This window comes from Hyaena hyaena, unplaced genomic scaffold, assembly GCF_003009895.1.
Source record: "Hyaena hyaena isolate Hyena2069 unplaced genomic scaffold, ASM300989v1 scaffold_1178, whole genome shotgun sequence".
NCBI classification, from domain to species: domain Eukaryota; kingdom Metazoa; phylum Chordata; class Mammalia; order Carnivora; family Hyaenidae; genus Hyaena; species Hyaena hyaena.
In genome coordinates, this window is record NW_024081806.1 from 108,134 (window position 1) to 124,362 (window position 16,229).

Sequence of the window (16,229 nt, forward strand, 5' to 3'; positions counted from 1 at the left end):
TACCTTAGATCAGAATCTTGCCACCCCAACTCACACGTTTTCAAAACTTCATATTCTTCCTACAAAATCCTAAACTCTTCCGAGGTTTCCAGCCCTGAGGACTTCCTCAGCGTCGTCCACCCCTACAACCCTTCGAAAGCAAGTGCGCTCTACAGACCTAAATAATTATTCTTTGGTCTCTTTCTAACACCTAACCACCCTGTTGGTTTCTGTCTTTGCTTACACTGGAGTGCTTTCCAGTGAAGCGGTGCTTCATCCATTCACAAACCCTGCCATGAGCCAGCTCGGTTACGAATAAAGGATGTTAGCTCCCTTACTTAGTGGGGATACATATGTAATAATAATAGTGATTAACATTTATCAAAAACTAATTATGGGCCAGTCACTGACTCATGTTATTTAATTGCCACCAGCTCAGTGGGCCAGGGACTGTTATCACTCACAGTTTACAGACAAACTAAAGAACCTTAAAAATGAACTGATAAAGTTTTGGGGTGATGGTGGGGTGATCTGGAAAGAATTCTTGAAGACGTCTTTCGTGCAAAAAGGTGCATGGGGACAGGACCTATAGGCAGGAAGAGCTGCACTGGGGACTGACAGGTAACTGATTATGTACCCTCAGGTTGGGAGGGGTTTAGGGACAGCATAAGTCTCTAAGGAATTTGGGAAGCAAGGTTTCCAGGACCTTGAGGGGCTGGCTGTTGCTTGGCAAACGCCATTTATTACCATTTAGTAAAACCTCAGTCATAAGACCCTTCAGATGTATGTCAGGGGGCTATAAGCTTGAAGTATGATTGCCAGCATATACCTTAGGGGAGTCGAGACAAAGAAGTTTCCAAAGGAATTTTTATGTGTTAAAGTAGATTTACAGGTTCCTGGGGGTCAGGATAATGTTAAGCCAAGATTCCCTTTTGCCCCCAGCAAAGTGTCATCACAGAGGTGGCTGAGCTCCTACAGGGAGGTCACTCTGCAGGTTTCAAGGACTTTTCAATGGACTGTAGGCAGTAAGGGAACTTAATTTCTCACCTGCCTTAGTTTCCCTCATCACCATGGCAAGCACTTAAACCCTCTTCCTTTGTTCTTGGGTGGCCAGGAGTGTCCGAGGAACATCACACAGATCCCATCTGAGAGGGTGGGGGTTCTGTTAGCCTGTACTTGGCCCTCAGCTTGCCCCATGCTCCCTCATCATTAACCATTTGTGGGGTGCCTGGGTGGCTCAGTTGGTTATGCACCCAACTTTGCCTCAAGTGGCATCTCACATTCACGGGTTGGAGCCTGAGTCAGGCTCTGTGCTAACACCTCAGAGCCTGGAGCTCGCTCGGGTTCTGTGTGTGCGTCACTCTCTCTGCCCCTCTCCTGCTCATGCTCTCTCTCTCGCGCTCTCTCTCTCAAAAAGAAAGGAACATTAAAAAAAATTTTTTTAATGCTGACAACAGTAATTTTCTGGCCACAATTTTGAGTCCTTGGAATTCTCACACATTGGCAGGAGGATAAAGTGGAACAGTTGTTTTTGGAAAACTTTTGGCAGTTTGGGGGCACCTGGGAGGCTCAATCGGTTAAGCATCCCCCTTCGGCTCAGGTCATTATCTCGTGGTTCAGGAGTTTGAGCCCCAGGACGGGCTCTGTGCTGACAGCTCAGAGCTTGGAGCCTACTTCCGATTCTGTGTCTCCCTCTCTCTCTGCCCCTCCCTGGCTCATACTCTGTCTCTCAAAAATAAACGTTAAAAAAATTTTTTTTAATGTTGGCAGTTTTAATTTTACACAAACACCTACTCTATGACTCACCCATTCTACTCCTATATGTTTATCCAGGAGATATATCCACATTTTTTCGCAAAAAGATTTGTACAAGCATGCTTATAGAACTTGTATGTATACATAAGTTTAAAATTTGGTTTAGGGGAGCACCCGGGTGGCTCTATCAGTAAAGAGTCCGACACTTGATTTTGGCTCAGGTCATTATCTCACAGTTGAAGAGATCAAGCCCTGTATCAGAATCTGCACTGACAGCATGGGGCCTGCTTGAAATTCTCTCCCCTCTCTCTCTCTTTCTGCCCCTCCCCCAGGCTCGCTCACTCGCGCGCGCTCCCTCTCTCTCTCTCTCAAAATAAATAAACATTTAAAAATATTTTTAAAAATAAAATTTAGTTTAGGGGCACCTGGGTGGCTCAGTTGGTTAAGCATCCAATACTTGGCTTGGCCTCAGGTCATGATCTCACGGTTCATCGGATTCAGTTCCACCAGCATAGAGCCTGCTTGGAATTCTCTCTCTCCCTCTCCCTGTGCCCCTCCCCTGCTTGCACACTCTCTCTTTCTCTGTCTTTCTCTCTCTCTCAAAATAAATAAATATACTTGAAAAATAAAATTTAGTTTAAAAATAATGAGTAAGAAGAAAGATATTTTCCTATAAACAAAAACTGAGTTTATCACAAGCGTAACTAAACTAAATGAACTTCTAAAAGATATACTTCAGGAAAAGGGAAATAACTTCAATACAAGAAGGGATAGTGAACAAAGAATTTGTAAACACATGGCTAAATCTAAGCAAAAACTGTTTCTGTAAATACCAATCTTTTTTTTTTTTTTTTTTAACTAAGCTGTATGCTCAACATAAGGCTCAAACTCATGACCCCTGAGTTGCATGCACTACTGACTGAGCCAGCCAGATGCCCCATATAAATACGAATGCTTTTAATCTGGGGGGTTGACAAAATGGGACAGGGCTAAAATACTGGACCACGATAGTATGTGAGTTAGGAGGAAATGGCCTTATGGTTTAAAAGTATTCTATGGTCCTTGTGTTATGTGGGAGGGGAGATTAAGATAGTAACTTTAGGTTTTGATAATTTTTCAGGGTACAATCTCAAGGATAACTATTAAAGCAAGAGAAGTAGAGTGCATCACCCCTAAAACATTGAATTGAAGAGTCTCAAAAGTACTGATGGTTCAAATGAATGTTTATTTTACTTGGCAGATGTGAATGATTCAGCTCAGGCTGTAGAGAGACGATCGCCTTTTTTTCACCTCTGAATCTGAATCTTTGTGCTTTGGTACTTTTACGTGGGTTGTGTCTGCATGAAAGAAAGATAGAAATGTAAGTCTTTTATCATTTCTACATATCTTTCCTTGTGGTTATAGAATAAATTACAAATACTTTTATACAAACCTCTGGTCAATCTTATTATCTAATACTCGAAGCTTTGTCAGGCCTCCTAAAACAAACATCCAGGAACTAGGGGACGCAATACATCACCTAAAGACTGAAGGAAGGAACTTTGTAAAGACCTTCTAGAAAACAATCCTCTGGAGCAATGACGCTTTCCCATACGCCTCAGCGACATGCACTCACGTTTCCATGCCTGCATCCACTTCTATGCCAAAGCTGTTTTTTCTAGCTGTGGTACAAAACTTCTCTTTTCTATACATCTGCTAGTTGAAATCCTTCCTATCATTTGGTACTCATTACCCTGGAACCTTCGATCCCTGACTTAACCATTCCCTCCTTTGATTTCCCATGGTGCTTTGTGCTTTCCCATCTGTTCATTGGGAATTTCCTTTCCCCGCTCCATTGACTGGCTGTCTATTTTTAAATCTTAGCAATCAACTTAGATAACACTTCTCTGGAAAGTTGCTCCTGAAATCTCCAGACTGAGCTATCCACATGTCCAGGATTGAGCCAGTTGGGGTTGCTGAATGAACGAATAAAAGGACTGCTGAGGAAGGATCAGAACCCAGTTGAGGTTTAGCAGCCCAAGTTTGTAGAGGGCGAGGTCTGCTGAAAATGTCAGAATTCGTTTTCCTCCTAGGAGAGACGAACAGCACACAAAAGATGTATATGTTGTAAAACTCTATTCTGACACTGGCCCCGCCTCTGGCGAGTGTACATCTGTGCCGAAGTCCTAAGCAACAACAGCTCACACACATATTATTTCTTGTGGATGGAACAGAAGGACTGCTCGCTGGTCCTTAAGCCTGGTTGGGTTTAAACCGTGGGTTGCGGTGTCATTTGGTAAGGAGCTCCCACTGGAGTTTGAGCCTATGAATTTGAATGGAAAAGAAAACAGAAAGTAAAAACTTAATCACCATGTAATTGCTCTCCCAGTCCGATTCTACCAGGAGCACAGGAAGCCCCTCCAGAGTAAAACGCCACATCACTGAATGTCAGCCGAAAGGAATGTTAACCGCCGGAGAGAAAAACAGATCTGGGAAGGAGCCGCTAGTGAGCCGGTGTGAAGGGAGAAGACCTCACGAATAGTTCTTGAAAAGGAGGCATGGACGGACTACCTAGAAGGCCTACCAAGGACTCTTTATGAGAAAAAGATCCCCTATGTCTCAGGGCCAATAATCCTCATGGGAAAGAGAAGGGAAGTCTGTAGGCAGACATGGAACATGTTAACTATACAACGATATGCATGTATCTTTGATGAAAACGTTTAGTACAGGCATGCGATTTGATTTGATGATGTCAAGGTTAAACATGAAGGATATGTAGAAATTTTCCCGGCGAAAGGAATGAGGGAAGAGCGGCCGGCACACCCGGTAACGGCAGTGGGTGGGGCCAGACAGGCACTCAGGGCTAAGAATTGATGCCCCGCCAATTGTTGCTTTGACATTTCTCTAGTTCGTATTACCTTTCCGGTGACCTGAGAAGCTCAGACATTTTCCCCAGCTTTGCTGAGGTATAACTGACAAATAAAGCTGTATATATTTAAAATATACAACATTATGATTTGGCATTTGTATACAGATTTTAAAATATATTCAAAAGATGAAAGAAGGACATTTAATGAAAAACAAATATAAGGAGGTTGCACAGGCCCATTAAGATAAAACTCTGGCCATTTTCCTTCCCTGTTGAAACCTCTTAAATGGATCCTCACTAACTAGACTGTGAAACTCCTCACTCAGCATGACTTCCCAAGTCTACTGCTTCTCTATCTTTATCTATTGCACTTTTTGCTCGCAAGTTGAGGCAATCTGGGCTGTGTTAAGGACAACTGGGAAAATTAGAAACTGTTGAAATGACTCGTATCTAAAGGCTAATGATTAATGTGTTGACCTGCTGAGAGGTTTCTGGCGATATGCGCAGGACTGTGTCCTTGGCCTTCCAGATTACCTTTATCTAAGTTCTCAGTGAGAATGTAGAGGACATGTTCAGTGAACACGTGGATAACACATATACTAGGAAGGGATAATAAATATACTAAATAGACTCAGAAGCTTTAATGTACTTTCCAGGCTAGAGATAGGATCCCAAATGAATAAGCTGAAGTTTAACAGAGAAAATTGTGAAGTTTTGCTCTTGGATCTTAAAAAATTCCCATGGGGATCCTGGGAGAAGTGAAAATGACTCATAGAGTTTTAGTTGATAAAAAGGTTAAGTTTAAGGTTAAGGTTAACTTTCCCTGTCCTTCTTGTTGTCTTAACTCCATGGCAGCAATTGAGAAGCAGCCCCCAGCTCTCTTCAGGGCACAGGGCTGCCGCCCCTGCAGGACGGAACAGAGGGCTTGATGTGACTTCCTGCCTTACAAACAGTGCTGCTTAGAAACCATCAAGATTGCTCTTGCTCAGGGACTGAGATCTTGGTCCACTTCCACGATTCTATCAGGCACTGCACCCTGGAACAGCCCCATGCAGTGACCAGATGGAGCACCTGATCCTTCTAGGGAACCTAGGTGTGTATGCGTCTTTCAGTTCACCTGGGTCTGTAGTTACTCATTCCTGAGGGATCAGACCCCCCTTCCACAGTCCAGCCAATGTTAGGGACAACTTTGTGCTAGTTCCCGCAAACTCCCTAGGAAATGGGCCCTATTCTGTTCACTTTTGTTAGGAAAGAATTTTTGACATAACCTGGCTCTTTTTGTAGCCTTTTTGAGTTTTTAAAATTATTTTTTTTAACATTTATCTATTTTTCAGAGACAAAGAGACAGAGCATGAGCAGGGGAGGGGTAGAGAGAGAGGAAGATACAGAATTCGAAGCAACAGCCTTTTAGTTTTTACTTTGCCATCCACACAGTTTGCTTCGGTCTCCGTTATATATTAACAACAGATGCCATCTGGTTACTGGTTCCTCCTAATCTGGAATCTGCCTTTTAGGAGTTGGGTCCTGACTGCCTATCCTGTCCTGTGGAGTATCTCAGCTCTGCCCCCGTTCCCTTATAGTCCTAGTGAGTCTACTTTCTCCAGGCTTGGGGCCATACTGACTTCTAGCATATAGACATACCTAGCATCATATAATACTCCTCTAATCCTCTTTTGGGGATTAACTGGCAAATATAGTTAATCATAGAAGTTGCACAGAGAACTCCAAATGAAGACTGGAACAAGCTGTGAAGTCAGCAAAGGAAAGCATTAACAAAACAAAAAGAAAACCAACTGAATGGGAGAAGATATTTGCAAATGACATATCTGATAAGGGTTAATATTCAAAATATACAAAGAACTTATGAGTCTCAACACCAAAACACCTACACAATCCAATTAAAAAATGAGAAGACCTGCAATAGACACTTTTCCAAGGGAGACATCCAGGTGGCCAACAGACACATGAAAAGATGCTCAACATCGCTCACCATCAAGGAAATGCAAATCCAAACCACAATGCATATCACCTCACACCTATCAGAGTGTCTAAAATTAAAAACACAACAAACAAGTGTTGGCAAGGATGCAGAGAAAAAGGAACCCTCATTCACTGTTGGTGGAAATGCAAACTGGTGCAGCTACTGCAGAAAACAGTGTGGAGGCTCCTCACAAAGGTAAACATAGAACTACAATATGATGCAGTAATTCCACGACTGGGTATTTAACCGGAGAAAATGAAAACACTAATACAAACAGTTAGATGCACCCTTGTGTCTGCTGCAGCATATTGACCATAGTCAGGATGTGGAAGCAGCTCGTGCGTCCATCAATAGATGAGTGGAGAAGGAAGGCAGAATATTATACAGTCATAAAAAAAGATGAGACTGTGCCATTTGCAACAACATGAATGGACCTAGAGGGCATTATGCTAAGTGAAATAAGTCAGACAGAGAAAGACAAATACCATGTGATTTCACTTACATGTGAATCTAAAACAAAACAAAACAAACAGAAAGCAGAATCAGCTCTGCAAATACAGAGAACAAACTGACAGTTGTCAGAAGCAAGGGGGCGGAGGGAGGGACAGAACGGGTAGAGGGGAGTGGGAGATAGAGGCTTCCAGTGATGGAATGAATAATTCATTGCAATAAAAGGTCTACATAAAAGTGCACAGAGAATATCGTCAATGCTATTGTGATAGCGGTGTGTGGTGACAGATGGCAGCTACACTTGTGGTGAGCCCAGCATAATGTATACACTTGTCAGATCACTAAGTTGTACTCCTGAAACTAATGTAACATTGTGTGTCAACTATACTCAAATAAAAATATTTTAAGAACCCTATAGTTAAAAGAAAAGAAAACAGGTAGGAGTAAAACTAAGAGAGTATGGTGTTTCCAAATCTAAGTGTTTCAAGAAGCATTCCTCTTCCCCCGCTGGCCATTCCTGTTTGGTTTTCTTTTATCTTTTTTTTTTAAATTTTAATGTTTATTTTATTTTGAGAGAGAGAGAGAGAGAGAGAGAGACGGAGTGAATGTGGGAGGGGCATAGAGAGAGGGAGACACAGAATTTGAAGCAGGCTCCAGGCTCTGAGCTAGCTGTCAGCACAGAGCCTGATGTGGGGCTCGAACTCACGAACCATGAGATCATGACCTGAACTGAAGTTGGATGTTTCACCGAATGAGCCACCCAGGTGGCCCACGGCCACTCCTTTTCTACCTCCTTTGCAAGTTCCTCTGCATCTCCCTGTTCCGTGGATGACAGCTCATCCCAGTGCTCACTGCTTGGATCTGTGTTAAAACAGATCTCCACTGACTCTTAGGTGATCTCATCCACTCTCTCATGACACTCTTCAGGGCTTTTGCACAGACCATTCCCTCTCTCTGGAATTGATCTCCCACATGACCTATTCCCTCTCCTCTTTCCGTTTTCTACTTAAGACTGAGTCATACTCTCAATAAAGTATTCACTGACCAGCCTATTTGTGATGGAAACCTACCCCAATACTCTCACTCTTCTTCCCTGCTTTAAATTTCTTCATAGCATGTCACCTTATTTATTTACTGTGTGTACTCCCTACCATTAGAATATATGTACCACAAGGGCATGGATTTTTGTTTCTTTTGATTATTGCTATATTCCCTTTCCTAAAACAGTACCTAGAACATAGTAGATGCTTAATGACTATGTGCTGGCTGAGTGATAAAAGGGTAAGATAAGGACAGAAAAGTAACTCACTGGGTAATAGTGGGGTGCTGTTTAGATGGGGTAGTCAAGAGTAGACTCATTTGGTCAGATCCCTGAAGGAAGTAAGGTAGTGAGCAAAATGAGTATCTAGGAAAATAGCGCTGCGAGCACAAGGCACAGAGTTGCAAGTGCCCTGAGCTGGGAGGGTGCCTGGTGTGCTCAAAGAACAGCAAGGAAGTCCCGTGCCTCGAATGAACTAAGCAAGGCAAGAGCGCCAGGCCATGAAGACAGAGAGATAGCATGGGGAACCTTGGCTTCTACTCCAAGAGAAATGGCCGGGGGGGGGGGGGGCACTGCACCTGAGTGGCTTGATCTAACTTATTCTGTAAGCCAAGCATTTATGAAGCAAAAGAAAGAGAGGCATCACGGAGGACTCCAAGGTGTTTGGCCTGAGCACCTAGAAAGACAAAGTTGTCATCAGCTGTGATTGGGATGGCTGTGAGTAGAAGAGCTTCGGGGAGATCAGGAGTTCAGTGTCGCACCTGTACAGCCGGAGATGCCGATTACACATCCAGGTGAAGACGTCAATTAGGCAGGTGGATATATACGTTGGTAACAGTGAGGAGCTCTAGACTGGTGACACAAGTGTGGGAATCATCAGTATATAAATGTACGTTTAAAGCCATGATGTAGATGGAATCACCAAGGGAATGAATGTTGACAGAGAAGGTGCTCAGGGATTGATTCTGGAGCACTTCAATATTCAGTGATGGGAAAGATAAACCTGAAAAGGAACAGGTTGAGAGAATGATGTCTTAGAAGTCAAGTGGAAAAAAAAGCAGTTCGAGGAGGGGAGAGTGGTCAGCTGTATCAAATACCACAGTTATGGTAATACTGAGGTCACTCATGACTGAAAGAAGAATGATGGGGGCAGACAGAATCCTTACCGTAATAGGTTCAAGAGAGAATGAGAGGAAAAGAGGTAGTGACATAGCATATAGAGAATTCTTTTGAGAAAAATTTTGGTAATAAGTACAAAAATATACTGATCACAATCAATTTTTAAAAATCATATAAAACAATACTACATATTTTTCCATAGTAAAAGAATGGAAATGTTCTGGAAGGCCATACTTAAAATTGATCACAGTCATGGTCTCTGGAGGGGTGGAGGGTGACTAGCACTGGAAGTGTGCAAAGCGGGGCACCTGGGTGGCTCAGTCGGTTAAACCTCCAACTTCGGCTCAGGTCATAATCTCACGGTTTGTGGGTTTGAGCCCCACATCGGGCTCTGTGCTGACAGCTCAGAGCCTGGGGCCTGCTTCAGATTCTGTATCTCCCTCTCTCTCTGACCCTCCCCTGCTCATGCTGTCTGTCTGTCTGTCTGTCTCTCTCTCTCAGAAATAAAACATTTTTAAAAATTTTAGAAAAATAAAAAAAGGAAGTGTGCAAAGATTACTTTGCTTTTATTTGTAAAGTACCAAAAATGATCTGAAAAATATGACAAAATACTAACATTTAGTAATTCAGGATTTTGGGGTATGGATGGCTATTATCTTCTGTGTTTTACTGTAGTTTCAACATTTTTCCAAATTAACACCATCAAAAACATGAGTTAATCAGTGGTGAAGCTATGTAGCCTGAATGACTTCACCCTTTCCATTAACTGTATCACATCACATGACATTTATGGGATGCACTGAGCTGTCAAAAGGGGAACTGCTGATTGCAAACAACTTTGAACAAAGAAACATTTTAAATCATGAAAACATTGCCAAATAGGCAGAACAGAAATTATGGACTAAAATGAGTGAGAAACAAGTTGGATGAAAAACCTGAAATCAGAAAATTTCCAGACATTCTGCTCGTATTAACAATTTCTCCCACTGCAAGTCTTGAACAACAACAACAAACTCAGCCTTATTAATTTCACTTTTTTTTTTACCTGCTTAATGAAGAGTGGAAATGATCCCACATAGCAAAATGGAAAATAAAATGAAACAAAATGAAATAACAAAATCCCTGCAGTAAAGGAGGAAAACCAGCAGCCAACAGTAGTTCATAACTCGTAAACCAAGAACGTAAAGTAAGTTATACTTGAATCTCCATTATGTGCAAAATATTCCTATTTTGGGTTAACTATGAGTTCTAGAACAGCTTTCTCTAAATTATTGCACTGCCACACATCCCATCTCTTCCCCATTTCTAGGGTTCCTTTCTCTGTCCCTTGACCCATCTCACCAAGCCTTTGTCATATCATATCTCAAAGGGTGGCGATTTCTTTTTCCAGTGCAAGGAAAGGATGTGGATGGATTACCTTCCATTTTAAATTATCTTTATCATGCTTTTTTCCTGTTGGTGCAAGTCATGGGGAATTTTAACTATATCTCCCACTCTTCATATCCTAGAAGGGTTTTTTTCTTACCATTCTATACATGGGCACTTGCTCTGAGGTCCCGGCCCCTGGAGGTGGTACCTTGAAGAAAAGTATCAGTTACTATATAGTACATTTTCTACTACTATTTATTAAGAAATATTATAAGATACAAAAGAAACTCTGCTATATATTTAATATTGAGAACAAATATAGTGAACCATTTATAGCTGGGACAATGATCTTTCCTTGAACATGACAAATTTAGGACTAGACAGGCATATAAACCAATGAAATAGGAGACAGCACAGAAAATAACCCTCACATATCTAGTCTATTGATTTTTGACAAGGGTTCCAAGACCATTCAAAGAAGAAAGGACAGTCTTCAACGGATAATGTGGGGACAATTAGATACTCACATGCAAAGCCAATAAGGTAGGACCTTTACTTCACAGTATATACAAAAATTAACTCCAAATGGATCAAAGATGTAAGCTTAAGAGGTACAACTATAAAAATCTTTGAATAAAACACAGGGAGTAACTTTCATACCATCAGATTTGGCAATGAAATCTTCAATCTGATCCCAAAAACCCAGGTAACAAAAGAGAAAAATAGATAAATTGGATTTCATGAAAACTCTAAACATTTTGTACGTTTTTTTTTTTTAATGTTTTATTTATTTCTAGGAGAGAGAGAGAGAGACAGCATGAGCAGGGGAGGGTCAGAGAGAGAGGGGGAGTCACAGACTCTGAAACAGGCTCCAGGCTCCGGGCTGGCAGTCAGCACAGAGCCCGGCGCGGGGCTCGAACCCACGAACCGCGAGATCATGACCTAAGCGAAAGTCGGACGCTTAACCGACTAAGCCACGCAGGCGCCCCTAAACATTTTGTACGTTTAAGGACACCATCAAGGGAGTGAAAAGATTACCCACAGAATGGAAGACAATATTTGCTATTCACATTTCTCCTATATAGGAACATCTACAGTGTAACGACAACAAAGCAAATAACCAAATTCAAAAATGGCAAAAGGTTGGGGCACCTGTGTGGCTCAGTCCATTAAGTGTATGATTCTTGACTTCAGCCCAGATCATGATCGCACAGTTCGTGGGTTAGGTGCATTTGGGCCTTGCATCAGGCTCTGCACTCACAGTGTGGAGCCTGCTTGGGATTCTCTCTTTCCCTCTCTCCCTGCCCCTCCCTCACTTGCGCTCTCTCAAAATAAATAAATAAACTTTTAAAAAAATGGCAAAAGGTTTTGAATAGACATTTCTCCAAAGAAAATACACAGAAACCAAAAAGGCACATGAAAAGATGCTCAATATCACTGATCATTCGGGAAAAGAAAATCAAAATCACAATGAGATACTAGTTCACGCCCATTAGGGTGGCTATAATATTTTTTTTAAGCCAGAAAACAAGCATTGGTGAGTTTGTTGGGAAGTTGGAACCCTCATGCACTGCTGGTGGGAATATAAAGTGGTTTAGCCACTAGGGTAAATGGTATGACAATTCCTCAAAAAATTAAGCATAGAAGTATCATCTTCTGATCCAGCAATCCTACCTCTGGGTAGGCACCCAAAGGACTGAAAGCAGGAACTCAGATACTTGTACACCAATGTTCACCGCGGTCTTATTCATAATAACCAAAAGATGGAAACAACCAACATGTCCATCAATGGATGAATGAATAAAGAAAACGTGGTAAGTATATACAATGGAAAAGTATTTAGCCTTAAAAGAGAATGAAATTCTGAGACATGCTACTCTATAGATGAATCTTTTTTTTTTTTAAATATGGATGAATCCTGAAGACATTCCACTAGGTGAAATAAGCCACACACAGAAGGACAAATAATGTGTGCCTCCACTTAGAATGTGCTGCCTAGAATAGTCCAACTTGATAGAGAGAGAAGACAGAAAAGTGGTCACCACTTAACATTTTGAATGCATTTAATGCCACTGAATTATACAGTTAAAATGGTTTGGATGGTAAATTTTATGTTATATGTATCTTACCACAATAAAAAAGTTTTAAAAAGTTAATAGTAAAATGCCTTACAAAAATAGCATATTAAGTCAGCAGGGCGTATGATCAAAATTCAGGTTTTCTAAAGTCCTTATGTTGTTTCAGAGGAAATTACTAACTTTAGACTTCCACACTTTAACTATGCATGCTGTAGTCTCTAGGGAAACAGCAAACGGAGAGCAAAAAAGTGTATAACTTCAAAGGTTAACAGGGAAAAAAAATGCAAGGATGAATAAAAGGAAAATAATTATTGCAAAAGAAGGCCAAAACTGAGAGGGAAAAAAACAAAAATAGAGGGGAAGATATCCTATAGTAGGAATACTCAAATATATCCGTAATCACATAAAATATATTTACTAAACTCAAGGTAAAAGCTAAGGATTGGGTTTCAGTTGGGGTTAAAATCTAGTCAGCTCAGACAACCTGCCTTTCCCACTGAGCACCTAACTGGGTCGCACGCCTGGGCAGCTATTAGAACATCAGCAGGTGGATCAGGAAAAACAATCCCGTATCAGAAGTATCACTAAACTGGCCGTGGATTCATCATTTTTCCCTTCCACTATCCCCACACTGGACTCTAAGCAGCCTAAAACTTGGAAGAGATCACTGTTGTACAGATGAGAGAAAACTCCAGAAGTCTAGCTCTGGCCTGGGTGAGAACTTCTAAAGCTTAGGGAAAGTCAGAAAGTCCCAGGAAACTGGAAAATACTGGAGAGAGAGCAGAGATACAAAAGCACAGGGAAGCTGTTTATGAACTACTGGGGTCATGGTCCCCCTCCCCTCCCCTCTACAGGGGTAGATCTGGTCTTTATTAAGGTGTTGTTGTTGTTGTTTTTTTAATCTTAATTCCAGTATACTTCACATGCAGTGTAATATTAGTTTGAGGAGTAGAATTCAGTGATTCATCACTTACATACAACACCCAGTGCTCTTAGACTTAGGAAGGATTCTCTCTCTCTGCCCCTCCCCCCTTGCACGCACATGCATGCACACGCTCTCTAAAAAAATAAAAAATAAATTTAGAAAGCAGAAATCAATACAATTAGAAAGAGAAAACTAGAGAAAATGCAATGAAACTGAAAGTTGGTTGCTTGTTATGACTCCTAACACTGGCAAGTGCAACAAGATTGCCAAAACGGAAGATGCAGCTCACCAATAATCAAGACTGAAAGACGGAAATCACCAGACCTTGTAGCCACTGAAAGGAAAATAAAGGAATACTATTAATAGCTTTATGAACGTAAATTTGACCCAAACTGTTATGTTGTTCCTGCATTTCTTCCTTTTTATTCCAAGCCCAAAACTTCTTTGCTGTAACCCCTCTAGGTTCTTAGTCATCTGTGTCCTCCACGAAGCAGCATAGCCACACCTTTCCTCGGCACGTTTTGAAATTACTTATTCCTGGTTCCCAAATCCTCTCAAAACTCTCACTCCTAGAACACACCTCAGCTGCATATTAGGAAAAGTAAAGTCACTATGTGCTAAAGAGTTAACATGTCATTGGACCAATTAGGTTTTAAAGCAAAATCATATAAGTTTGCACGTATAGGAGGATTAGGAGGAACTTAACGGAGAACTATGGGGGAGAAGAAGGAGAAGAATAGTGGGGGAGAGGGAGGGAGGCAAACCATGAGAGACCCTTGAATGCCGAGAACAAACTGAGGGCTGATGGGGGTGGGAGGGAGGGGAAGGGGGGAGATGGGCACGGAGGAGGGCACTTGTGGGGATGAGCAGTGGGTGTTATATGGCCACCAACTTGACAATAAACTATTTGTAAAAATAAATAATAATAATAAATAAAAAAAGTATAAACACACACACACAAAGCAAAGCAAAATCGTATAAAAAATAGCACAGGTCAACATCCTTAAGCCCTTGGGGCCAGATGTTTTTTGGAATTCAAAATGTTTTCTATTTTGGAAAAAATAATTTAGAAATTACACAAAGACCATACTAGTAACACCCTGGGGGTTGTGGGGGCACTGAAATAGCACCCTGTAAACAAACATGTTAATATCTCTGCAGCAAAATCCAAATGCAAAATGTAGGTGTGAATATCTACACTTCCATAAATAAGGGCAACAGCCTCGTTGTAGTTCAGGTAAAGTTTTGCAGCCAAAAGAGTTTCTTGCAAACTTAACAACAACAACAAAACTCGTTTTCTGGAGCTTTTTGAACCTGAGAATTGCAAATAATTTATCGGGGACCCATATTTCAACTTTCAATCTATTAGCAACCCTCTCTCAAATTCTTGATCTCTTGCCACCATTCTAGCATTCTGGGTAATCATCCGTGAGAAACGTTACCATGCGATGAACAGGAGGAATGGAAACACACTTCCAGATGGTTGATGTGCACGTGTGCGTATTCAGCTGCCACTGCAGTCCACCGGGAGTGCCCATATCTGAAGGCTGAGGCCTCTTCGTGTCAGATCTAAGATGGGATTTATAAATCAGCCCATTCGGGAGAATGACAAATCTACCATTTAAGCATGAAGGCACAAAACAAAGCCCCAAAAAACCTCAGTGGCTTTTTTGTAGATGAAACTAAGTTATCATTATAAAACTAAATGTTTCTGCTGGGTTTTGAGTTCATAGAAAGAGTTCAATGGTAGCAGTTTCACATAAAAAAAAGGTGACATGAGGGGCGCCTGGGTGGTTTAGTCAGTTAAGCCTCCGACTTCAACTCAGGTCATGATCTTGCAGTTCGGGGGTTCGAGCCCGCGTCAGGCTCTGTGCTGACAGCTTAGAGCCTGGAGCCTGCTTTCAGTTGTGACTCCCTCTCTGTCCCTCCCCCATTCATGCTGTCTCTCTCTGTCTCCCAAAAAATAAATAAACGTTAAAAAAATTTTTTTTGAAGTGACTTGAGTGAATACATTTTATTCTAAGCTATTTTAATGGTTTATTTAGAGAAAAAAACTAGTATTCTCCCATGGTGGGAGGCAGAAGGGGCACTAAGGTAAGAGGCAGAAGTACTGAATTCTGAGCCCCACGAAGCTATTCACTAGCTGTGTAACCTTGATTAAGGAACTTCTTTTCTTATTTGTAATATGGGATTTACCTATCTGCTTTAGGAGAACAAATAATACTAGATAGAAGATATTTTATATAGGGGCGCCTGGGTGGCTTAGTCGGTTAAGCGTCCGACTTTCGCTCAGGTCATGATCTCGCGGTTCGTGGGTTCGAGCCCCGCGTCGGGCTCTGTGCTGACTGCCAGCTCGGAGCCTGGAGCCTGTTTCGGTCTGTGACTCCCTCTCTCTCTGACCCTCCCCTGCTCACGCTGTCTCTCCTCTCTCTCTCTCCTAGAAATAAATAAAACATTAAAAAAAAGATATTTTATATAAATATGACAATAAACAGAAAGAAGAGGAAACAAACTCTTATGTTCTTGTCCTAAAAACTCCTATTTATTCCATATTTGTCATATGACTAATATAAGTTTAATTTTTATCTAAGTAATTCAGAGTTTAAAAAGTCAAATAATGCCAAAAGATCTAAAACCAAAAACATCAGTCACCACTTCTCCTTCCCAAAGGTAGCCACTCTTTTCTT

General features: G+C 41.4%; 1 protein-coding gene across 4 annotated transcripts in view; it reads right to left on the reverse strand.

Annotated features, from left to right (window-relative positions):
• Positions 1-2,939: 2,939 nt before the first annotated feature.
• Positions 2,940-16,229, reverse strand: part of LOC120224448 (phosphatidylinositol-binding clathrin assembly protein-like) — a 55,224-nt gene continuing 41,934 nt past the window's right edge. For 2 of the 4 annotated variants that reach the window (XM_039222678.1, XM_039222677.1), the window contains exons 15-17: positions 14,985-15,111; positions 10,697-10,747; positions 3,908-4,036 (exon numbers count right to left, since the gene is read on the reverse strand). In XM_039222678.1, the coding sequence (XP_039078609.1) occupies positions 3,983-4,036; positions 10,697-10,747; positions 14,985-15,111 (232 nt within the window). In that variant the 3' untranslated portion in view covers positions 3,908-3,982. Of the gene's footprint in view, positions 3,072-3,907; positions 4,037-8,813; positions 9,056-10,696; positions 10,748-14,984; positions 15,112-16,229 lie in introns of those variants that run through there. The other 2 variants (XR_005526569.1, XM_039222679.1) reach the window with 2 other exon arrangements.